Genomic DNA, 26,717 nt, shown 5'->3' on the forward strand with positions numbered 1-26,717 from the left:
ATCACTATTTTCATCAGGAGTATCCACCCTTGTTTTTCTTTGAAATAGTGCCATGGGACCTTTACATCCATCTGAGAGGGAAGACGTTAAATGATTTAAATGTTTCATCCAGTACTCAGCACAGCACTGGCAGTATCAATCTAGGTTAGGCGCACAAGTGTCTGGCGTGGGCAGAGGGCTGTGGATGCTCAGTTATTGAGCATATTCAAGACTGAGATAGACTTTTAGGCACTAAGGAAATCAAGGGAATGGGAACAGGGTAGGAAGGTGGAGTTAATATACAAGTTAAGCCCTAATGTTATTGAATGGCGGAGCAGGCTCCTGAGGCCATATGGCCTATGCGTGCCCCTATTTCTTCTGTACTGAAGAGGAGATTCTGAAGAAGGGTTGTGTCCAAAGTATAATCCTGTCTGTTCTCTTCACAGATGCTGACTAACCTGCTGGGTTTTCCACATTATTCTGTTTTTTTTTGTGCATTGCTTAACTGTTGAATCTTTTCTGTAGACATACTTCATATTGTAACACTGACTACACTTAAAGTACTTCATTGCCTGTAAAGTGCTTTGAGACATTGGGAGGTTATGAAAGATGCTATATAATTGCAAGCCTTTCTTGCTTTTCTTTTTACTTTACTCTTTTCCTTCATGGAACAATCTTATACAATGCATCGTTCCCGGGTGAAAGAACAGAAAAAGATGTCTGCCAAAATGCTCCACAGCCAGGCATGGGAAAATGCATGATGCTAATTTGCTGACCACTTCTCAAATTTTCTCTCCTTTGTCCTGTGTAACAAATATCTCTGATCACAACTATTTATGTAAAAAAAATCCTCTTGCCCTCAATCTTATATCAATGTTCCAGATCGCTCAATCACTGGAAACAGTCTCTATTTACTTAACCCATTTCATCCCTCTCTAGTTTTAAACATCTCCATTAAATCATCTCATCTGTTTAAATGAAAGCTTTCAAGTCTTTCTTCCTATTCATATCTCTCAACCAATTAAAAAAGATCTGGTCATTGATCTCATTACTCTTCATGTGACTCTACTGCATGCAAACTGGCTGCCGCATTTCCCTACATGACAGTATCTCATAAGTAGTTAACTGGTTGTGTAGCACTTTGGGGAGTCTGGAGGACATACAAGGTGACATATAAACGCAAGTCTTTTTCTTTCTGCACTACAGTATGATGGAGAATGACAGTTTGATCTGTGGCATATGGCAAATCTCATCCGACTGATCTGTCAAGTTCCTGCTTGCCTGTGCCACTGTATCATTTTCTGTTAATTCTTACTTAAATATCTAAATCTGCCTAAGTAGCATTTAGAAGGCCTGCAGCACTGACACATCTCAGCTTGTGAGTAATCTCTTGGTGTAATTAATACAAACACATCTGTTGAGAATGACTGCATTATTGCATTGTTGACATCTACAAATGAATTGATCTATTGATTCATACTTTTTGAATATTGTTTCACTTAATCTGCTATTATTTTTGCCTATGTAATAATGGTCACTACACATCAAGACAATTATTGTGCAGCGCCGAGACATTTCCATGTGATAAGGCAAGTATTACTGTACCAAGCCTACGTGGAACTTTAACAGAACAGAACTTCACCCACTATGTAGCCAAAAAACTTCACACAAATCCCAAATGGCCATCTAGACAGCAGCACATAAGGGTAGCTTTTATTTATTTCATTACAATACAATGCACATTAAATAAAATGCATGTGTTTGGAGCAGTTACAATATACATGATTTAATGTGTTGTTTGAGCGACAGTGTTTTGTTTAACCTTTGGTTAAGTTATTGGGGCCTTGCGATTATAATCCCAAAAAGAGTTCTCTCCCTCTCAGCATTTCTCAAAATTAGATCTCTATAAAGCACACATTCGTGTGTCAGAACATACATTTAAATCTACTTGTTTGACTGTGCTTCAAAAATATATGTAAGAATTTTAATAAGAACAAGGAGTAACTGTCCAGATATGGAGCATACCATTGTACTAGTGGCCACCGACTGATTCATTATAATGACCAGTTATTTTTCAAGAGCCATTCAGTTGTTATTTTACTGATGTAGTGAGAAACATTAACTCAATAATGGTAATGCGACAATGTATAACCTTACTTAAAAATGCTTTTATGCTAATAAAAGTCAACGACATGTTTACCACAAACTGACTATTCCTTAATGCAAACACTTCTCAACACATTCTCAAAATGTTATTGAAATAAAGTGATTAATATGTTTGTAAGTCACTAAATTTCGGGTTAGTGCAAAACTCTGACAGATGTCTTAAAAAAAAATGTTAAACATTTATTCCTGATATAAGGCAGGAAAATTTTAAATTAAAAATCCTTTACTACAGTGGAAAATACTGTAAATAAGATAATCTATTGGTTCACCTGTTGGAGCTGAGCTTTGGAGATGCGAATGATAGAAGGCAGCTTGGTGTGGCCTGGAATGAAGGGTAGTTGCCTGCGACCAGGGGAGCGTGAATAACTGCTCTCAGCTGACTGGCTCCTGTGCAAATCTGACTGCTTCCTGTGAAGTGGATCCGAATCAGAGGATAAGAATACTACAGGGCTCGGGGATCGGAGGGGATTCTGCATCCTTGGAGTGTTGGGATGTGGCAAATGAGTTGTGTTCAGCTGTGAGAACATATGGATGGGAATATTGGTGAATTCAAGATTATGACTGCATTCTGCTTACATGAAAAATAATGCAAGCAAACTAAAGGAACACTCATACATTTCTAATATACTTTCGCACATCCAATCCAGGTAGAATCAAGTCTGGAGTGATGTCAGTGTTCACAATGATAATATACATTAAAAAAGACAAATTTTCATTCAAACATATAACCAAGCATGCTTTGAATTGCAACTTAAAAAACAGATGATACAGCCCCTTTAACAGACTGATGATGAATGGATGAAGAAAGCTTCCATCAAGACCCAGAAGACAGTAAAGGCTAAAGACAACACTGAAACCACACATTATTCTTTATTTTTATCTCCTGCGTTTTAAGTCACCCTGCTCTGCTGGTATGCAGTTTCTCAGGTGCCGGTAGCTCAGCGGTTCCCCCGAGTGGCCATCATTTATGTGCAAGCCGAGACTTAGATTTGGGTAAGATTTTAACCCATTCAAAATCCATCTTCGTACACAGAGTTAATATTGGGCCGAGTGTCAGAAAATGATACAACCATGATTAACACCCAAGTCCACTGCATGTCCACAAATGTGGACTTGGCAGGTGTCACTGGATGGGGGATCAAGAGTTAGAACCCGTTTATTTCTCTCCTCCTTAGTTAGCTGAGGCCAATTGCATGTACCCTGAAGTCTGCCCTTGCTGAGAGTGGCTGCAGTAGCAGACTTTTGGCCTGGATATTTCAGTGCTGCACTGTATGGAGCCTTCACTGACATTGGGGAGCTGCAACTGCTGCTTGTGAAACAAACATTCATTTATCCAGTACTGATTCCGTCAGTATTACAGTATCATTTCTGATCCCAATGCCAGTATGGCACGTCCTCTCCATATTTTAGACAAAATTATAGCATCAAATGGAGCTTTTGTACAGAGCATGCCAATGCATTAAATTCTGAATGGCTTTTCGAGGACTCAAGATATTTTTATTATATCCAGTTAAGTTTGTTAGTTATTGCTGGTAACCACAAGTAAATTTATAACTAGTCTCAAAATTATTCAGTCATTGCATAAAATTTCTGCAATAAAATGTTGAGACATCTACATTGTTATGTTTGGAAGAACAAAATTCCAGGAACACAAAAAGCTTAATGTGTGTTTTCGAAGAGCAGGAGGCTGAGGGGAGATTTAATTGCAGTGTATAAAATAGTGAGAGGCCTGGATAGAGTGGATAGGAAGGACCTATTTCCCATAGCAGAGAAGTAAATAACCAGGGGGCCTAGATTTAAAGTTACTGGCAGAAGAATTAGAGGGGAGTGGAGGAGAATTTTTTTCACTCAGAGGATGGTGAGGTCTGGAACTCACTGCCTGAAAGGATGGTAGAGGCAGAAACCATCAATGTACTTAAAAAGTACTTGAATATGCACTTGAGATGCCTTAAACTACAGGGCTGCGGACCAAGAGCTGGAAAGTGGGATTAAGCTGGATAACTCTTTCGGCCGGTACAGACACGATGGGCCGAACAGCCTCCTTCTGTGCCATAAATTTCTATGATTCTACCAGGTTGGCCATGAAGAATTTCTGAATAGCCAATGAACACAACATAAATAACAACCAGAATTTTGTTTACACATTTGAATGGAAAATAAAAATCACAAACAGCCCCATATGGTTGTAAACAAATGCTGAAAATTAGTTTTATGTCAATCTCCATTATTAAAGTTCATGCAGTATGTGTTAAATGTGGTGTTATAAGATGTAAATGATTAAAGATAGATTATATGGTTTCCTTTCCTTTCAACAATCTATACAAATAAGTCCCTACACAAAATCTTTACTCCCGAACTTAATTTCTAGGGACACGTAATAAGTTCTACCATGGAAAGTTATAGTAGTTCTGCAGTCAGTGCTGAGTTGACTCATCTCAGCTGAGGTGACACAGGAGACTTGAACTTGAGGTACGGAAAAGAATCATAGAATAATACAGCACAGAAGGAGGCCAATCAGCCCATCATGCCTGTGCTAGCTCTTTGGAAATTTACTATTGAATCTGCTTCCACCCCCTTTCAAGCAGTGCATTCCAGATCATAACTCGCTGCATCAATTAACTTCTTCTCACACTGCCTCTGGTTCATTTGCCAACTATTTTAAATCCGTGCTCTCCGGTTACTGACCCTCCTGCCAGTGGAAACAGTTTCTCTTGATCTAATCTATTAAAACCCCTCACAATTTTGAACACCTGTAATAAGATCTCCCCATAACCTTCTCTGCTCTCAGGACAGCAACCCAGCTTCCCCAGTCTCTCCATATAACTGAGGTCTGTCATCTCTTGTACCATTATGGTAAATCTCCTCTGCACCCTCTCCAAGGCCTTGGCATCCTTCCTAAAGTGTGGTGCCCAGAATTGAACACAATATCTAGCTGAGGGTTAACTACTGTTTTATATCTGTTTTAGCATAACTTCCTTGCTTTTGTACTCTCAAAGCTCTGTTAATAATGTGCAGGATACTTGACGTCTTTTAAACAGCCTTCTCAACTTGTTCTGCCACCTTCAAAGATTTGTGCACATACACTCCCAGGATTCTCTGGGCTGGATTTTATTTTCCCTCTGCTGCTCTAAGGCAGGCCGCGCACTGTGCGATCTTCAGCGCAGCGGCTCATTTAAATATGCAGGGCAGCCGCACCCCCCCCCACCCCCATCACTTGGGGTGGGGGGGCGGCCTCGGAAATGCCGTGAACGGTGTCAGCTGTCTCTGCGCAGGTGCTTGCACCATTTTTAAAGGACTGCCAGCCCTGCTCAGAGAATGCAGCGTTGCCCCCATTTCACCGCCCCCCAAAACTAAAAATAAATGTTTGGCCTGTCCCCCCACCCCCGCCAACACACTGAAATTGCAGAGTTGACTACTTCTCCACCCAACTGCACCAAGTGCAGAGGTCACCCCTTCCACCCATACCCACACTAAAAATGCAGAGTTGACCAGCCCCACCCCGCACTACACTAAACATGCTCTGATCCCCACCTTCCTCACCTCAGTGGTGCCAGCTTTCCCTAGATGGGGAAGTGAAGGCGTGTGAGTGCTGCCCATCGCACTGAAGATTGGGATCTGACAGTAAGATCATGGGGAACAGGATTTAAATGTACGCATAAAGTTAATTTCAATATTTAAAGTCAGGTCCCATTACCAAGTGGTGGGGGGGCCGCCACGGAGCCTTGCCGCCACCAGGAAGATTGGGCCTGGCAATTCCGGCGCAGCTGCCGTTGCGATTTTCCGCTCCCCCCACCCCCCCAACCTGATGTCGGGAGCTCAGCAAAATTCAGCCCTCTGTTTCGGCACTCCCTTTAGAATTGTACCATTTAGTTTAAATTACCTCTCCTCATTTTCCTGCCAAAATTTATAATTTTACACTGCATTAAATTTAATCTGCCATCTGTCTGCCCATTTCACCAGTCTATGACCCCGTGAAATCTGCCTCACCTCTTCCTGCTGCTGAAACCCTCATCCATGTCTTTGTCATCTCTCGACCTGACTGTTCCAACACACTCATGGCCAGCCTCCCAAGTTCTACCCTCCATAAAGTTGAGGTCATCCAAAACTCTGCTGTCTGCATCCCAACTTGCACCAAGTCCCGTTTACCCATCACCCCTGCACTCACTGGCCTACATTAGTTCCCGGTCAAGCAACACCTCAATTTTAAAATTTTCATCCTTGCTTTCAAATCTCTCATGGCCTCGTCCCATCCCTATCTCTATAATCTCCTTCAGCTCTACAACCCTCCGAGATATCCATGCTCCTCTAATTCTGGCCTCTTGAGCATCCCTGATTTTAGTCACTCCACCACTGGTGGCCTCGCCTTCAGCTTCCAAGGCCCTAAGCTCTGGAAATCCCTCCCTAAAACTCTCCATCTCACTTTCCTCATTTACTTCTTAAAACCGATCTCTTTGACCAAGCTTTTGGTCATCTGCGATAATATCTACACTGCTGGTGTCAAATTTTGTTTTATAATGCCCCTGTGTAGAGCCTTGGGATGTTTTCTTACTTTAAAGGTGCGATATAAATACAAGTTGTTGTTACTAATCTCCTGTTTACCATATTCCCAGTTTGGTGTCATTTGCAACCTTTGAAATTATGCTCTGTATACCCACATCCAGGCTATTCATATATATCAAAAAGAGCAGTGAGACCAACACTGACCCCAGAGGAATACCACTTTATACTTCTGTCCAGTCTAGAAAAACAAAGGTTCACTGCTACTTATTCTGTCTCGCCTGAGGGGGAAAATAAATCCAGTGGCTCCCGCGCTTGATCACTAGTGAATGCTCAGTTGTGATGTCTTCCATGATCAAAAGCCCATCTATAATGATTAGAGTCAGTATGGCCACTCACGAAGAACAGGAGGCTCAAAGCTGCGTGTGGAGCCTCAGCATGAGTTACCACCTTCGGCAGAGCAGGGGTAAGGTGAGAAAATTGAGGGAGATGAAACACGTGTTGGGTGTGTATATGGACAACAGATTCTGGGTTGCAGCTGGGACTTCAACAAATGGTCACAAGGTGAGCGCTGTAACCTCTACATCCAAGGCTGCAGAACATAATTTTATAGATGAACTAGAGTAAAAAAAAATTAAAAATTATTAAACTTTTAATGGCATCCAAAAAAGTATAATGGATTCTGAGGAAAATGCCAATTGCCTTTGTTACACAGTATCAGGTTCAACCCAGTTCAGATTCTCTTGAAGACATGTCTACATACGCTCATATATGAGTCCCATTTCAGATGATGAGAATATAAAGGAAACCTACTGTGACAAGAATGTCAAGGTTACAGCGGTAGGCAACACAGCCTGAAAGATTTTTTTCCTTCAATATGGGTTCTACTTCAAAATATATTGACATAAAACTGTTTGTTGTAAATCTTTTCTTCATCAACATAGGACACAATAAGGAACCAAGTTTATTCCTCGAGTGAGAAATGCTGCAATCATATCTATGGGCCCGTGGAGGGTGGGAGGGATGGGACGATTTTATACTGTTGCTATTCAAAGTCAGGGAGGGACTTCTTGGGCCCACGTCTAAGCCTGTGGTTCCTCAGTACCTGTAAGATTATTTATTTATGATGATTATTTCAGTTATAGTAGAGCACGGATTGTCGGGGGTGGAAAGGGTAAATAAGGTACATCGAAGGCTCACAGAATATTCCCTTTTTGAGGTAACTACTGGTGATAACCATTTATAGACCACTTCAGAAGAAAGAGATTCTAATTGGTACATAAAGACACCACCATTTTTTGTGATTTGCATAGTTAGATTGATTAGTTTATCCAAGCGTCTTTGACCATGGGGCGTTTCTGCAGCCACAAGTTCTGTCAAAATAAGGGAGGCAGCATGTTGCTGGAGTGAGTAATAATATCTGTGTGGTAATCTGAAAGTGGTCAATAAAGTATGAATAAGAGGAAAATACTTCCATCCTGTTCATTTGCTTTCTAGATTACTTTCTCGAAATGGACCAAAAGTGCATTTACACAAAAACCACAGAAAGAACTGTTTTATTATGCCATCACTATTGCTATATTTCCTGCTCTTACTTGTTGCTGCACTTGCATCTTGCTCATTTAAAGAGCTTTAAAAAAATTTTTTGGAAAAATGTTGCAGAATATAAAACAAGGAAAACTACGGTAGCACTACTTCAGTTCCCTTTCTCTCACCATGGTAAATTATAGTTTTTTTTAAAAACAATAAAGTATAATTCTGGACCTGGAAAAGGAGTGATCTTCACTGGAAGAACAGTAGGTAAACTTCTTCAGTGCTAACTAGTTTTAACATCTTGATTTTAGTTTTGTGTTGTCAATTTATTTTGCTATCTATCAAAGTAACTGCAGCTGAAATTTTCACCATATGTCACCGACAGGCCCATTGAGAAGCAGTAGGAGGCATAGGTGGAAATCTGTCATTAACAAGGATACACTCATCTTAATTGCTTTTAGGAGCTAGGACTCTGATAGATCGCTGAAATATGCTCTTTAAAAGAACTGGTTGGTCAACAATTTTGAGCTTGCAAAAAACAGAAATTTCAACTGGCAAAACTGGGTTTCAGTCATCAAATGGCGTCTGAATGGGAGTTACACGTCTCGGAAGATTCAAAATGTTTAGTCGCCAGAGCACTATTATTTTATGAACTGGATTTTGAAACCCTCCAAAAGTATTATTTTGAATGTTTCATATCTACAGACTTTCTTTTTAACTAACCTAAAGAGGACAAAAAAAAAACATGGAATGAGAAAAACATTTGGACCAACAAGCTGAGGCTTGATTTGAATTATTCAGTTGCTTTATTCCACACAAGGGTGAATATACGGAGCAATATTGTCAGATTTACTTAGTTTAATTGGTAAGATTTATCTTAGCGTAATGATATAAAAATAACAAAGATGCTATTTTACCCCCATTAAAATGGGATGTCTCAAGCAAAATAACTCCTCTGCGTTCTGTCCTATAGCCAGGGCAGAACCACCTCTCCGGTCTTTTCAAATGTCTCTTGTTCTTCACTGCAAGATTGCTTTCGACTTTTACAGCTCACTCTGGAAAAAAAGAGGCCCCAACGTCTGTATTTAGTCACAAGTGACAACCTTCCCTCTGCTTCTCCCCTACCCCTATATTTCAGAAGTGGAGCACCAGCTTAACTCTGCAGAGACCCCTGCTGAATTCATATGAACAGAATCACTGCAGCAGCAATGGGTGCAGACAGTGGCTGGAATATTGAATAATCTTTTGTCTCCAAGACACTGATTCAGATACTCATGCTACCAGCCTTCCTTTCCAATGAATTTAATGTTTTGAGAGCTACATTTAGCTAAACAGCAGCGTTTTAAACATATATTCTGGCAAGGTCCCTTCATAGACTGCACTGCAAAATGGGGAATGGTAGCATAGTGGTAATGTTACTAGATGAATAATCCCGAGGCCCGGATAAATGCTTTGGAAACATGAGTTCAAACCCCACCATAGCAGGTGGGGGAATTTAAATTCACTTAATTAACAAATCTAGCATAAAATGCTAGTTTCAGTAATAATGATCATGAAACTACCCGATTGTTGTAAAACCCCAACAAGGTTCACTAATGTCTTTCAGTGGAAGAAATCTGCCATTCTTATTCGGTGTTGGCCAGGTAAGGAGGGGGTCTCAGGCTCCCCTCCTGCCCCTTTCTCTTATTTGACCGCAACAGGGTTTTATTCTTTTTAAACAGTGGTTGTGCTTACCACCTCCGTGAGGGTTTACCTTTTTCATTTGTTATGATCATGAAAGAACCAATCAGCCAGGTTTCCTTGAGTTTAAACAAGAGGTAAGTTTATTATACTTAACATTCTAACCCAATTTAAAAATACTAAAAATATGCTACACATTCACATGCGAATTACACACATACACAAATAGTTTACAGGAGGGAAAATAGATTTGGTGGTTGGATTGAAGTCCAGAATAAATGGAAGTTAAATACAGTCTGTAAAGTGGATGATCCAGTAGTCCTTGGCTGAAGCTGTATTCTTCAAGTTCTTGGTTGGTCAAAGTGTATTTTGGCTGGTTGCTTTGCTCAGCATTTTCCTGAAGGCAGAATCTGTAGTTAGCTCTCTTCCCCTGCTTGCTGGCTGTAGCAGTCTGTAGGCTTGGAGGGCCCCCCAGTTGCAGATGGTTTTCAAACTTGATGTTTTCTGGGGAGAGAGGGAAGCACGCAGCTTTCTGCTGCTGCACACTCAAGTTACCCCTTGTCTCTTGTCCGTGTAACAAAACTTCTAGTTTCTTCCGAGAGGAACAGGTGGTCACATGGTTCTCTCAATCCCTTTTGTTGCTCGTGAGGCTTTTCAAGTATCCTCAAATGAAATTCAAGGTTCTACATGCCCCAGAAAGCCAATTCACACTTGGAGGGGGTTGGCTCTTTCAAAGTAATTGTGTGAGGCTGGCCTTGACTGCCGTGCTAATGAAGCCATTTTAAATAATTCAATCACCTGAGTAAGCCATTGTCCGGGCTGGGCTTCTTGTTAGACTTTCTGCCCCAGTTCAGATGTAAATTGCAGTGGCCATCTTGGCTGTCAGATTTTAAAAGTTACAGTAGGATTTTTTCCCTATTAAAAGTCTAATGTAAGCTTCCAACCGATGGAATTAATATTTCCCATTTAGCATATAGGGTTTTCTTGACACTTCCGTCCCACGTGGAATGAAATGCAACGATAGGAGCATTTCATTAATAGAGTGGAAAAGAAAGAGGAGAACCCACATTCATTCTCATTCACTCATTAATCTTAGAACTTCTGCAGCTGCTTTTTTTCTACAACAGCAATGCTGTTTTAATTTTTGAAGTTTTGCCTGTGATGTTGTCAAACGGGGTCAAGGTTTCTCTAGTATCAATTTGTAATACCCTGGAGATATGCATCTCAATAAACATGTGGTTGTTTGTGAAACTTGGGGTCTGCAAATTTCCATTATTAAGGCAAGTTCGCCTGTATGTACAAGTTTTAACCCCTCAACTGCTGCTTGTGTAACAAGTGACTTTAACCACTCAAAGTTCCAGCACCTTGATAATTTTTCTCCCTAATAAATCAGTTTTACCCCCTATGAGGTGTCTGAGATTTCTTGTTGAATTCGGAATTGAAATTGTTGGTTTTGATTAGTTTTGGATTTGGGCCCTGATCATTGGGTTCTTCAGTGGGTAGATTCACCCTGACCTCACTTTTAGTTCTCTGATAAGGCACACAAGTGCTGTTCACTTTGGGACATTTTTGTTTCCCTTTTCCCTTTACTGTGGAAGGGTCTCTTTTCTAATCTTCCCCGTGTCCTCTGCGAGATCCCTGTTCGCAGGTATCTTTCCAGCTTTCACTGCACTCCTCTGCGGCATTTCGACTAGGTGAAGCATCACCCTCACTATTGATTGGCCTTTTTGGGCACTTTCTTTGGTCCTGCAAGTTTCGATAAATGCTGTTAGCATCCTTGTTAGGGTGCTTCTATGGCCTGCATTTTTGTAGGAGAGTGTTGAGTCTAATTTTTCCAACATTTCAGGGTTGGCTAACTGGACAGTAAGGGGTTCCATTTGGGAATCCTCCTGGCCCTCCTCTAACCTGCCTCACCGTACTTTTCGTCCCCTTCCTTCCTAACTGTCTTGATAGATGTGTTTGTCTATCCACTTTCGTTTTTGGCAGGGGTCCCACACAATCCACCAAAACTCTGCTGAAGGGATCCCCAAAAGCCGGTATAGGAATTAGGGGTGCAGATTTTACTAGACGTTGGGGCTTCCCCACAACCTGCACATGTGGCAAGTTTTACAGAACTCCACCACAACTTTGTGGAGATTTAGCCAGTCAAAATGCTGTCTTTTGTGGGCTTTGGTTTTATTAAGCTCATGGGCCATTCTTAATATTTCTTTATGGTATCTCGGCAGCACCACTATCTGGTGAACCACTGTCCATTCTTCGTCTACAGGCCTGTGAGGAGGTCTCCACTTGCTCATCAGCACCTCATTCTTTAAATAGTAGCCCTCAGGGACTCCCCCAGCTTCAGTTTCAATTTGGACAGTCTGTGCTAACTTCTTTAATACTGGGTTCGCTTGCTGATCTCAACTAGGGAAGATCTGTTTAACCCATTATTTGGGTCCTCTAACTTCCCAAAGAGGGTTTCAGACAACCAGACAGTATCTGTCTGCAGAGCCAGTGCAGCCTCCTCTGATGGAGCTGATGTGGCCATGGACCAAGTCACCACACAATCAGGAGAAATGCTGGGGACTGTCACCTGCAACTGGCCCGTCTCGCTGACCTCTTTCGGTCTCTCCACACCACTACCAGGGAAACTACCACCTTCGTTCCTGCCAGATCATTACCCAGGAGCAGGTCGACCCCGTCCACAGGCAAACTAGGGACAATCCCCACGGTCATAGGTCCCGAAACTAGGACACACTCCAGGTGCACCCGATATAAAGGTATGGGCATGCATTCCACCACCCCCACCCCCCGATATCATTCACTAACACTTTAGCATTCACTATACTCTCTGGAGGGGGCAGGGGTGGTGGGGAAGAAGGAATTGGGTGGCCCCTATAATCATGAGTATGGCTATGGGTGTGCTTGCCCCACTTGAAGGGTATGGGGTCACTCTTCCTTAGAACAAAAAATCTTGGGAACTTTCACGGATTTTGTTAAGTTTTCCCACATGCACAGCAGTGTGTTTACTGGGTCTTACTGCTGCAGTTGAACCACAGCCTGTTCTGCTGTACTTTCCATCAGGGCCTCTTCTCCTGCACTGTTCTGGTGTACCCTGATTAATCCGACAGGTGTTCCTGTAATTTCCAGCAGTCAGTTCGGAGGTGACCTGCCTTGTTACAGTGGAAACACACAGGTCTTCGAGTCTCACTCCTGCTCTCAGCTCCGTCTTTTTTTGGCTTGAGGAGGGCCCCGTGTGTGTCCAGTTTTCCTTTCTTGCCCAGAGCTGTTCGGGCTCCAATTACCCTCCCACCATTTATCCTTTTTCGGGTTTGTGGGGGCGACTAGGGAAGAGTTTCCCTTGGGGTAAGAACTTATGTACGAGGGTAAATTCATCAGCCAGAACTGCAGCCTGCCTGGTTCTTTGAACCTTTTGTTCCTCTACGTGGGTTTTACTGGAAAGGGGAAGTGAGTTTTTAAATTCCTTGAGTAGAATCACCTCTCTGAGGTTTTCATATGTGGGCTGTACCTTAAGTGCCCTTAGCCACTAATCAAAAGCAAGCTGTTTAACTCTTTCAAACTTGAGTTAAGATTGGTCAGGCTGCTTCCGGAGGGTTCAGAGTTTCTGGAGGTATGCCTATGGTACTAGCTCATACATCCTCAGGATAGCATTTTTAGTCATCTTATAATTTGATGACCTTTCATCTGGCAACAGTGAATAAACCTCATGGGCTTTTCCTGTTAGCTTGCTCAGTTTTCTTGACACTCGGTCTGGCCTACATGACTCCAGACCCACAGCAATGTGGTTGACTCGTAACTGCCCTCTGAAATGGCCTAGCAAGCCACTCAGTTGTACCAAACCACTACAGAAAAGTCAAAGAAGAATAAAATTGGATGAACAACCGGAATCAACCTCGGCACTGGAAACAATAAAGACATGCCCTGCCCTGTTGACCTTGCAAAGCCCTCCTCACCAACATCTGCGGACTGGTGCCAAAGTTGGGAGAGCTGCCCCGCAGACTAGTCAAGCAACAGCCTGACGTAGTCATACTCACAGAATCATATCTTACAGTCAATGTCCCAGACTCCTCCATCACCATGACTGGGTATGTCTTGTCCCACTGTCAAGAGAGACTGAACAGAGGCAGCAGAACAATGATATACAGTTGGGAGGGAGGGGTCCTGGGAGTCCTCAACATTGACTCCAGACCCAATGAAGTCTCATGGCATCAGGTCACGAGGGAAAAACCTACTTGACCCCGTCCTCACCAATCTACCTGTCGCAGAAGCATCAGTATTAGTAGGAGTGACCACCACAGCCCTTGTGGAGACGAGGTCCTGTCTTCACACTGAGGACAGACTCCATTGTGTTGTGTGGTAATACCACCATGCTAAATGGGATAGACAGATTTAGCTCAAAAGTGGGCATCCATGAGGCGCTGTGGGCCATCAGCAGTAAAACTGTATACACCCACAATTTGTAACCTCATGGTCTGGTATATCCCTCGCTCTACCATACCATCAAGCAAGGGACCAACCCTGGTTTAATGAAGCGTGAATGAGAGCATGCCAGGAGCAGCACCAGGCACATCTAAAAATGAGGTGCCAACCAGGTGAAGCGACAACACAGGACTACATGCATGCTAAACAGGAGTAGCATGTGACAGACAAAGCTAAGTGATCACACAACCAATAGATCAGATCAAAGCTCTGCAGTCCTACACATCCAGTCGTGAATGGTGGTGGACAACTGAACAACTAACCAGAAGAGGAGGTTCCAAAAACACCCCTATCCTCAATGATGGACAGCCTTAGGCCAGTGCAAATGACTGAAGCGTCTGAAACCATCTTCAGCCAGGTGCCGAGTGGATGATCCATTTCGGCCTCCTCCTGAGGTCCCCACCATCATAGATGCCAGTCTTCAGACAATTCAATTTACTCCATATCATATCAAGAAACGGTTGCAGGCATTGGATACAGCAAAGGCTATGGGTCCTGACAACAGCATAGCTGCAAGTATTGAAGACTTCTGCTTCAGTACTAGCCACACCCCTAGCCAAGCTGTTCCAGTGCAACTACCTGATGTGGAAAATTGTCCAGGTAGGTCATGTCCACAAAAAGCAGGACAAATCCAATCCGGCCAATTACCACCCCATTGGTCTACACTCAAACATCAGCAAAGTGATGGAAGGTGTTGTCGACAGTCCTTTCAAGTGCCACTTACTCAGCAACAACCTGCTCACTGATGCTCAGTTTGTGTTCCATCAGGGCTACTCAGCTCCAGACCGCATTACTGTTTTGGACCAAACATGGATAAAAAAGCTGAAGTTCAGCGGTGAGACGAGAGTGATTGCCATTGACAGCAAGGCAGCAGTTGACGGAGTGTGGCATTAAGGAACCCTTGCAAAATTGAAGTCAATGGGAATCGGGGGGAAAACTCTCCACTGGTTGGAGTGACACCAAGCACAAAGAAAGATAGTAATGGTTGTTGGAGGTCAATCATCTCAGCCGCAGGACATCACCACAGGAGTTCCTCAAGGTAGTGTCCTAGAACCAACCATCTTCAGCTGCTTCATCAATGACTTTCCCTGCAACATAAAGATCAGAAGTGGGATGTTCACTGTTGATTGCAGTGTTCAGTACCATTCGCAAACCTTCAAGATACTGAAGCAGTCCTTGCCTGCATGCAGCAACACCTGGACGACATTCAGGATTCAGCTGATAAGTGGTAAATGACATTCCTGCCGTTCAAGTGCCATGCAATGACCATCTCCAACAAGAGAGAATCTAATCATCTCACTCTGATAGTCAATGGTATTACCATCGCTGAATCCCCCACTAACAACATCCTAGGGGTTACCATTGACCAGAAACTGAACTGGAGTAGCCATATAAATAATGTGGCTTCAAGAGCAGTTCAGAAGCTGGGAATTCAGCAGTGAGTAATTCACCTCCTGACTCCCCAAAGCCTGTCCACCATCTACAAGGCACAAGTTAGGAGTGTGATGGAATACTCTCCACTTGCATGGATGAGTGCACGTTCAATAACACTCAAGAAGCTTGAGACCATCCAAGACAAAGCAGCCCACTTGATTGGCACCCTATCTACCCCTTAAACATTTGTTCCCTCCACCACCGGCGTATAGTGGTTACAGCGTGTACAATATAGAAGATGCACTGCAGCAACTCGGCAAGGTTCCTTTGACAACACCTTCCAAACACATGGCCTCTACCACCTATAAGGACAAGGGCAGCTGACGCATGGGAACACCACCTCATGCAACATCCCCTCCATGTCACTCACCATCCTGATTGGAAATATATCATCGTTCCTTCACTGTCGCTGGGTCAAAATTCTGGAACTCCCTCCCTAACAGCACTGTGAGTATACCTACGCCACATGGACTCCAGCAGTTCAAGGTGGCTCACTACCACTTTCATAAGGGCAATTCGGGATGGGCAATAAATGCTGGCCTTGCCAGGGATGCCCACATCCCAAGAAGAAATAAGAAAAACGTAACAGTGCTTTTATCAAAGCTCCACTGGCACTCATCTGTTAGAGTTAGATGCATTTATAGAGTTCATATGAGGTGAGATATATATAGTGAAGGATTTTGAGCTATCCCATTTTCATTCAGTAGAGGTTGTATATCAGGCTGAAGTGCCTCCCTCTACGGTTTCTGCCAGTAGTGGGTGGCCAGGTCCTGTTCCCAGAATTAATGTAAGCTACATTTTTCTTTTTATTAGTACTAATCATGATGCCTGTCTGACTGTGCAGACATACCACCTCTCTTCCTTTTTTATCAAATTGAAGCTCACTTAAAAACTAGAGATTTCTTTAACCAGCTTCCCAGTCCATATGGACTCCTAGCTTTTTTCACAACTTTTAGACTTCAGCAAAGAACTTAAGAGGAAGAACACATTTGTTCTTCTCAATCTTGCATGGATTCTACAGTTCTGTGAATGTGTTCATCAAAATTCAGATCTCAAACCTCAGGCATTGTAGTTGACTGGCAACGTCACTGTCACAACTTGATTGGCTCAATTTCAGTTATAAGCAAGCAAATCAAAACCAGGGACCCGGGTTCGATTCCGGGTACTGCCTGTGTGGAGTTTGCAAATTCTCCCCGTGTCTGCGTGGGTTTTCTCCGGGTGCTCCGGTTTCCTCCCACAAGCCAAAAGACTTGCAGGTTGATAGGTAAATTGGCCATTATAAATTGTCACTAGTATAGGTAGGTGGTAGGGAAATATAGGGACAGGTGGGGATGTGGTAGGAATATGGGATTAGTGTAGGATTAGTATAAATGGGTGGTTAATGTTCGGCACAGACTCGGTGGGCCGAAGGGCCTGTTTCAGTGCTGTATCTCTAATCTAATCTAATCTAATCTAAACTAGCAATGCAAGTACATAAACTCCCAATGAAAACTGCTAAAGATGCAATAAAACCAATGAGAAGCCAGCAACAGATAATAAACAAGTGGGAAGTAATGAAACTGCTCAAAATGTTTTATGAAAATCCTTTCATCCAACATCTGGCTTTCTTCACTAAGCTGAGAATGTATGTCCATAAATAAGCATTGAAGCATAACTAAACAAATATAAATAAATGATTAAACTTGCTTAAACAATAGTCCTTTGTGTTGAAATGTCTCTAACTATGCTCCTCTGACCTACGATAAGCGAACACGGTCACTCAACAATACATCAGGCTACAACTTCCAGTATGCGTCCATGCCTGCAAATTTCAGAATTTTCTTGATAATATACCCGATGATTCAAACAGCATAGTAGATTTTACTTTAAATCCCACCCTTCATTGATGGAAAAATTAATGAAAATAAAATCATTGATGAAATCAGATGCAGGAACAGCTAAAATAAGTCCCTACCATTCTATAAAACATCAAAATAGCTAACTCCAATTCTTGTCTGCAGTAACTGAAGAAAGCAAGCTTAAGTTACTATATTCAGAGTCATTTACATCTCTATTTATATTTTGCATATTGATATTTTACCCTTTTCAAACAAGTATTTTATAACGTATTCTAGATGATTATAGTTTCCATATTTGGGAGTGTTCGAAAGCAATAAAGAAAATTAATTGGCAAATTCTGGAAGGACTAAACCCTAGTTCAGCCTAGTTAACAGAAGGTTCTGAATTGAAGTCCAGGATATAAACAACAAGTACAACTTGTATTTATATCACACCTTTAGTAATGTAGTAAATTGTCTCAAGATAGCATTATCAGACAAAATTTGACACTAGGCCACATAAGGATATGTTGGGACAAGTGACAAGGTAGGTTTAAAGTTGCATCTTAAAAGGAGGAAAAAGAGATAGAGAAGCGGAGAGGTTCAGGGAAAGAATTCCAGAACTTATGGCCGAGGCAGCAGAAGGCACAGCTACCAATGGTGCAGCGACTAAAATTGGGGGTGCACAAGAGGCCAGAATTGGAGAAGTGCAGAGTTCTTGGAGGGTTGTAGGGCTGCAGGAAGTTACAGAGAAATGAGGCCATGGAGAAATTTGAAAACAAGGATGAGAATTTTAAATCTAGGTGTTGCTAGAATGGAAGCCAATGTAAGTCAGCAAGCACAGGACTGGGATAGACCCACAACCTTTTGGCTCAGAGTGTTACCAACTGAGCCACAGCTGACAGTACAGGATGTCTGACAAGCAGCGTGACAAATCAGAGACAAAACATATTTATTTAAGCAGAAGTTTTCAGTATGACTGAGTAATGTTGCAGAGAAATTTGTTATAGAAGGAAAAATGGAACCTAATGTAATATTTCCTTAAATTTTGTATTTCACTCTAAAAAATTGCATCCGAAAAAGATGGGGCAGTGTAGACATTACTCAACCTCAGTACTTCCCCTTTCTCCACTCCCCGCCCCCCATGGAGCATGCACAGATTTATTTATGAACGTAACTACGGTATGCAAGTAAAACGCATTTATTTCGGTAAGAAAGCACTTACTTTATTGTTTGAGCAGCGATCTCTTTTTTCCAGCCCCCAAAAAACCTATTATTGATTTTCTTTAAAACACTGATACGGATACCTTACTGTGACTCATGCACACGCCAGCTGCTACCCTTTCAATGGTTCTCAGATTTAGTCTGATATTGATTTTCCATCCATTTTCTCATCTCTCAACCTTCATCAACCTCCATTAAGAATGATGAAGGTCAAGTCACCACCAGCTTGGAGGAATAGCACAACGCTGATTGACTGAGCCAATTATAGTTAACCCAATAAAACAGTTATAAATCTCAGTACCCACTCAGCAGTAATTTTATCAGCTAGATAATGCACCACGTGAATAGAGATAGCCTTCTCAGCAGATAAGCTCGCTCAGTCAAGGCACGTCCCTATGTTCACGTGTTCAATATAATGGTCCCCAAAGCTTTTTGTTCAATTCTGTGTAATATTTCAAATGCTTACAACTGCTATCAGTTAGTTTGATGAATTAATGATATGAACACATCAAGGATGATTTAACAATTTTCATAATTACCAGAAACTTACTAATCAGAAACAACCCCTTTATTTCAGCACAATGAGTTATCACATGGAGAGCTAAACATCATGTCCCTTTAATGTAGTAAAACATCCCCAAAAGCTTCACTCAGACAAAAAACAAGCCAAAGAAGGAGATATTAAAACAGGTAACCAAACAGAAGTGTGGCAAACTCGTACTGCCACATAACTAAGGGGAGTCTTTTTACAGGTTAGGGGGGGCCATAGGAATTCATGAATCCAGGTAGAAATTCTGATTGCAATTTATCAGAGAAAGAAATAGGAGGCTGAAAGGAAGGGACCAAATAGTATACAAGCACAGTGTGAGCACATTTGCTCACAAGTTAGTACTATACTGTTGTAGGTAGTAATCTTGACAAGTGTTCGCAGCCATATATATATATATATATACATATATATATATATATATACATATACATATATATATATATATATATATATATATATATATATAGCAATCTGAATTCTGCTCACTTCTCCATTGTAGGAAGGGCCCTGAACCTACTCAATAGATTCATGAGTGGGAGCTTCTTTATTATGATGAAAACAAGATCAAACGTGAATTCTCAACATTTGATTATCATAGATGTATTGCAAAAATCAAGGATTTATGGTAAACCACATCCTTGCCAGTCATATTTGACCCAGTCAGTTAGATCATAGTTTCTCTGTGTTGCCTTTGAAATTGTGGCATTTTTAGACTGCGAATCCTGATATTACAATATGGGATCACAAACCCTGGGTCACATCACAGTAAATAACTCCAAGTACAATGCAGGAAAATAGAAATAAACTACAAAACTTGCATGACATAAACTGATTGAGTACACAGTTCTCATCCTCTGCCTTTCCTCTTCCCCATTGCAGTGACATGATTCTTACTCAATAGGAAAACATACTTTGGGGAATTCTAATGCTTAAGCTGCACTCGCCAGAGAAGCTGTCATCGTAACATCCAGTAGACACAGCACTCCCCTAAAAGTGAGGATTTATCTTTTGCAAACTTCCTGAACAGTAGTTTCGCTCAAGAACTAACAAGAAAAAGAGTCACACCTGATACCATATCAAATAGTGGGACAAGCACTCGACTAATGCATTACAGATGTACTGACAGCTGTGCTACAGCACCAAACACACAGCAATGAAATGTTGGAGTTCTGGCTGATAATTACAAATCAACTGGGGCTTTTTTTGCTTTAAGAATAACAGTATACAACATCTGTGCTGGCTGGGACAAGCAGAGCTAGAGTGAAAACATAATGCTGATTAAACTAATATTTGGCCATTTAGTAACTCTAACCAAGTGCAAATAAGTCATTCCACCATCATGCAAACCAAGTTATAATGGCCTTTGCTTTAACAGCACGTTTTTCTCCTTATGCCATCATGGTGCTCCACATCAGTTATACACCTTTAGTGGGCGTGGAGAACATCCTACTGACGGTTACAGAAAGTTACATTGCTTGCCCTGGCACATCCTTTGAAGGGGAGAAGCTCTCATTCATTTTAAATGAAAGTAAATCAAAGAAAAACTTTTTTTAAAAAAATACCAAAATGGAAAATACTAATTAATACAATGGCACTTCATTTCTGTAATACTGCTTTATAAGTCTATCACGCCTCTGCTGGTTTAGCTCTTCAAATGGAGCTACAAATGATACAAAGACAGATGGGAAGTCTGCAAAGGGATATAGCTAGGTTAAGTGAGTGGGCAAACATTTGGCAGATAGATTATAATGAGGGAAAATGTGAGGTTGTCCACTTTGATAGGAAGAATAGGAAAGCAAAATATTATATTTAAATAGAGAATGCTGTGGTACAGAGAGATCTGGGTGTCCTCGTACATGAAACACAAAATGTTAGCATACGGGTACAGCAAGTAATTAGGAAAGCAAATGAAATGTTGGTTTTTATTGCAAGGGGGTTGGAGTTTAAAAGTTGGTAAGTCTTGCTACAACTTTCCAGGGTGTTGGTAAGACCACATCTAGAATACTGTGTAAAGTCTTGGTCTCCTTATTAAGGAGGGGTATTCTTGTATTGGAGGCAATTCAGAAAAGGTTCACTAGGTTGATTCCTGGGATGAAGGGATTGTCTTATGAGGAAAGGTTGAGCAGGTTGGACCTATACTCATTGGAGTTTAGAAGAATGAGAGGTGATCTTATTGAAGCACATAAGATTCTGAGGGGGCTTGACAGGGTAGATGCTGAGAGGATGTTTCCCCTCGTGGGGGAATCTAGAATTAGGGGGCATGGTTTCAGAATAAGGAGTTGCCCACTTAAGCAGAGATGAGGAGGAATGAGGAGGTTGTGACTCTTTACAAGTCTTTACCCCAGAAAGCTGTGGAGGCTAAGTCATAGAATATATTCAAGGCTAAGTTAGACAGATTCTTGAACTACACAGGAGTAAAGGGTTATGGAGGAAACAGGCAGGAAGTGGAGTTGAGGCTGTGATCAAATCAGCCACGATCTTGTTGAATGGCAGAGCAGTCTTGAGGGGCTTTATGGTTTACTCCTACTTCTTATATATTATCTACTCTAATCCCATTTCGTTACTTCCTGATGCTTGCTAACACACCCTTTAATGTAGAGCCTGGCTACCCAATCCGAACCAGACCGAACCAGACGACATGCGTCGGGTTCGGGTCAGGTCGCTCTTCCGGGTCCGGCATTAAGGCTCGGGTCGGGCTGGGTGGGACACCTCTATTACCACCTCCGGTATGTGGCTCTGATCTTAAATGTACTTCTTAAACAACCTTTCAAGTCCAGTTACAGTTTTTATTGCTTATCTGCACAAGCTTAAAAAGTGAAAAACGGAAGCTAGGTTAACTGAACATTCCGGTGGTCGGGTCGGGTGCGGGAAAAAAATGAAAGGACTCGGGCCGGGTCGGATGTGGTTCTGTCGGGTCCGGGTCGGGTTTCATTTGCAGACCCAAGCCGGCCTTTACTTTAATGTTCCTCCTAAAGATCCCACGGTACTAATGAAAGATGACCAGGATGTTCTCCTGGTGGCCTGGTCAACATTTCTCCCCACCAAAAGAGATCATCACATTGTTACTTGTGCGGCCTTGCTTTGAAAGAAATAAAGAAAGAAAGACTTGCATTCATATGGTGCCTTTCACGACCACCGGATGTCTCAAAGCGCTTTACAGCCAATGATGTACTTTTGAAGTGTAGTCACTATTGTAATGTATGAAAGGCACTAGAGGAATGCATGTTAGTTCATTCCTACTTTTCAAGTACTTTAAATTAAATTTAATTAATCTCTGCCTCAATATCTACTCATAGTATCATGTCTGTGTCATGTTGCTCATTTGCAAAGCCGCGGGAAAAACCTTTAAATGCTCACTCTCTCAAATGCTTTCATCATTGTGAGAACCTCTATTCAATCCCCTTTAACCTTCTGAATTACGGTGAAAAAAAATTTCTTTGTAACAATAACCTTATATCCCTGGTATCATACCAGTGAATCTTGGCTGTGCCCTCTCTATGGCTCTAATACCCTTCCTGTAATGAAGTGCCCAGAACTGCGCACAATATTCCAACCACACAAGACACTGGCTAGATCAGAAAGTTAAAATCACTTCCTTGCTTTGATATTCAAAACCCCATGCATAAAACCCAGAATTCACCTGCCATTTTTGTGGCCTTTTCTACCTGCCATGCACTGTCAATTTTAAAGATCTGTACACTTAGACCTCTAGATACCTTTCAGTAAATATTTCATGAAAAAGTACAAAAATAAGTACTGATCTGTCTTCTCCTCATTAAGATAAATGCAAGCTTTAGAAACATTTACAATTCAAGCTCAACTTTTAAGCCTCCGACAGTATGGCATTGGATTCGACTGATGAAAGTCTGGGGCTGTTATCCAACACTTTTAGACACAATGGCACAGACAGACAGACAGACAGATGGGATGGGGCAAGTTAGTATCAATCCTTTCAGACTGCAACCAAAAATTACTTTGAAATAAAACAAATGTCTTTATTTTAACTGTACATGATTCCCAGGCTGCACTTTCAGCACTCTCACCATTAACCAGTGGTAGCTGACTAATACCTCTAGTTAAATGGTGCAGTTCAGCAGTTACATAGAAACATACTTATAAAGCCACTCCTTTCACTAGCAGGTACCTGTTCTTTTCCTGCTTCTGGAGATCTTGGATGTCCCATCTTTTCACTCGGAATAGCTACTTCCAACTTTAATCCTTCCTCCTGAGGAGGATCTTCTGCTAGGACATCTGGCTCCTCATCATATGTTCGTCCAGATGGACTGGTCAGTTTCTGGCCCTGACCTCCATCAGTCCTGAAATCTTGAAGGTCACGTTCTTTATCCACAATGACCCACTCCTTAGAGTCAACCTCCTGCCTGCAGGAGCTTAAATTGACTGCTACAAATCCATTGCTAATGATAGCATCACCATGCTCAGGAGATCCCACAGAGACTGGCTTTGAACTGTCTGGGATGTATTCCTCATCGAAGTGCCATACTCTGTCGGTGCGAGCAGCAGCAGAGGTTTTCGGAGGCTGGGTAGCAGCAACATCCTTAAACAAGCCTAAGTCTTCCTGAGCCTTGGTGTAGCTGGACATAAAAAAATGTATACAGTTACACAGACTTAAAACAAAAATACACGACAGTCCAAACAACTTATAGTACAATAATAAAAGCAAAATACTGCAGATGCTGGAAATCTGAAATAAAAACAAGAAATGCTGGAAATACTCAGGTCTGGCAGCATCTGTGGAGAGAGAAGCAGAGTTAACGTTTCAGGTCAGTGAACCTTCATCAGAACTTACAGTACCACTTGGAATAAATAAATCCATACTGCACATACTAGGTTGTTTTTGTTTTTGTTATTTGTCAGATTTCTTCCGTTAAACTTGAACACCATGTCTGCTCCAAGGACACTATAGCTGTACAGACAAACAGACAAGAAGATACTAAACTGAATCCCATCAATCAATCTTCCCATTACCTCACAATCCGTTTTTGGACCAGCCACGATATGGAATGCAACAATAACTAATGTGCTTTTTTTTTTTAAATGTGTTTAGGCATCTTGTCAGATTTTTGTTTAAAACCCAAAGCTTAAATGGAAACAAGAGTCAGATAAAGGACACAAATTATTTTGAAAATCTGGTATCAACTTGCACAATCCCTGATGAATGTAAATACCTGATGTATTAAAACAGGTAATATTCTGAATAAGTCAATTTAAAGGGTTTACATACTTGTAAGATTCTAGGTTGAGAGGATGGTGGCAGTGGCTTGATGCTTTGTCATTTGAGAAAAATGGTAATGTATTTTCAATTGTATTTCCTTTGGTGTGTGGGTATCACGTATTCTATCATTATGACCACAGTCTAATTTATTGGATCGAAGTATTTCAGCTTCAATACTGCTGATATGCGTGAATATTTTGGACTTCACTTGTGGCAGATCACAGAAGAGAACTAGACGAACAGTATTAAGCCGCATTTCATGTTACTGACAAAAATTCACTCACCAACAACTGACGTGGAGAACATGGAAATGATTAGAAGGAAACCTAATCCAATCTATTTTTTTTGGGTGAGTGAAGAGAGGGACAGAGAAAGAGTACGTCTGCGAGCCAGAAGCATTCAGTCTGCTGCTCTACACTTCAGGTCACCCGAGTCAAAACCTTTGTCCATGTTTTTTGGATGTAGCATTTTGAAGCTAGCTAGGAGTCAATTCACATGTTGATATTGGTTTCCAGGAATCCAAGCATGAGGAAAAGATATGTATGCCAATGATAATCTGCACTATATCTTTAAAATATTTTAGAAATATATAATAGTGTTGCATTTATTTATGCCGTACACATGCGAAGCAAGCTAGATTCACCAGTACGCTTTCTGGTTATGAGGAGAGGCTAGATGGTCAGCCACTGGAGCGCTATGATAGAGTGAATAGGAAACAAATATTTCCTCTGGTTGGGAGGTCAGTAATGAGGTGTTATCAATTTAAATAGTTACAAAGAGAATGAGAAGAGGAATTAGGAGAACTTTCCTTGTGGAGAGAGCTGTTAGAACACGCAATGCTTTGCCACAAGGAGCAGCTGAAGCAAAGGCCATTGCCCTATTAAAGGGAAAAGTGGATAAATACTTGAAGCACAGAAAGATAGAAAGCAGTGCAGCGGGAGTACATTTTGGATTTCTGGCACAGGCACAATAAACTGTAAACTTTGACTGCTCTAGTTAATAAATCTCATTAACAACTAGCCACTAGTAACTGTACTAACCTTTAATTATACATGCTTCACCCATCAGTCTTACAATGCAGTCCAGTTGGACAGACAATAATCCATTGGACTTTTAGACATGTGGCTAAATCAACCACTAATACTCCCCTGTCTTATTTCATGTATCCTCCAAACCCTCCTGTGACAAAGACTTGACTATCTTAAAAGAAAATCTGCTTTTACTACATCAAAGCAAAAGGTACTTTCAGTGAAAGTATATCCATGCCTTTGTTACCTCCAGATTTGACTATTCCAATGCTCTCCTTGCCGGCCTCCCACCACTGTAAAAGTGAGCTTATGCAACCTTCTGCTACCTGTACTCTAACTCATACTCCTGTGCTCTTTGTCCTACGTTGGCTCAATTTTAAAATTCTCATCCATGTTTCAAATCCCTTCATGGCTTTGCCCCAATAGATCTCTGTGACCTCCTCCAGCTCTACAACCCTCAGAGATCTCTGTGCGCCACCATTGGTCCATACCTTCAGTTGCCTGGATTCTAAGCTCAGAAATTCCCTCCCTTAAATCTCTTGCCTTTCTCTCTTCCTTTAAGTTACTCTTTAAAATGTATCTCTTCGATTAAGCTTTTGGCCACCTTCCTAATATCTCCTTAAATGGCTGGGTGTCAAATATTGACCCTCTTGCAAACTACGTTAATATGCTACATAAATGCAAGTAGTTCTTGTTGCTGCAAGGTACTTACCCCCCCACCTTCTCCCACCACTTTTAGCTTTTCCTGGTGGTTATACTTTTTTTAAATCATGTGTCTTTATTGTTCAAAATGGTAGTGCAGCATCCCTTTGTGGTGCCCAGAATACATAATATTTCTTGATGAATAGAAAAGCAGGAATATGCCACTAAGTGCATCCCTATGGAGTACATATTGAAAATTCCCACCTCTAGTTACCACTATTTTAACAAGCAGATTATTACATTTTATTTTTGATGAGGCGGGTCTTTTTATTTATGTCTTTCTATTGTAGCACCATCTTCTACATTAACTAAACAGTACTTAAAATTCAGTCCATTATTACATTAGAACATTATTCCTATGACCGTGACAACCCTTCAAAATACTTCACTGGTTG

The 26,717-nt window shown here is 41.5% G+C and overlaps 1 protein-coding gene across 2 annotated transcripts in view; it reads right to left on the bottom strand.

Moving 5' to 3' along the window:
* ttbk2a (tau tubulin kinase 2a) overlaps window positions 1-26,717 on the bottom strand; it is a 290,578-nt gene that overhangs the window by 30,018 nt on the left and 233,843 nt on the right. The window contains exons 13-14 of one of the 2 annotated variants that reach the window (XM_068039749.1): window positions 23,504-23,951; window positions 2,415-2,660 (exon numbers count right to left, since the gene is read on the bottom strand). In XM_068039749.1, the coding sequence (XP_067895850.1) occupies window positions 2,415-2,660; window positions 23,504-23,951 (694 nt within the window). The remainder of the gene's footprint in view (window positions 1-2,414; window positions 2,661-23,503; window positions 23,952-26,717) is intronic. The other variant, XM_068039750.1, reaches the window with a different exon arrangement.

This window comes from Heterodontus francisci, chromosome 9, assembly GCF_036365525.1.
Source record: "Heterodontus francisci isolate sHetFra1 chromosome 9, sHetFra1.hap1, whole genome shotgun sequence".
Taxonomy (NCBI): Eukaryota; Metazoa; Chordata; class Chondrichthyes; order Heterodontiformes; family Heterodontidae; genus Heterodontus; species Heterodontus francisci.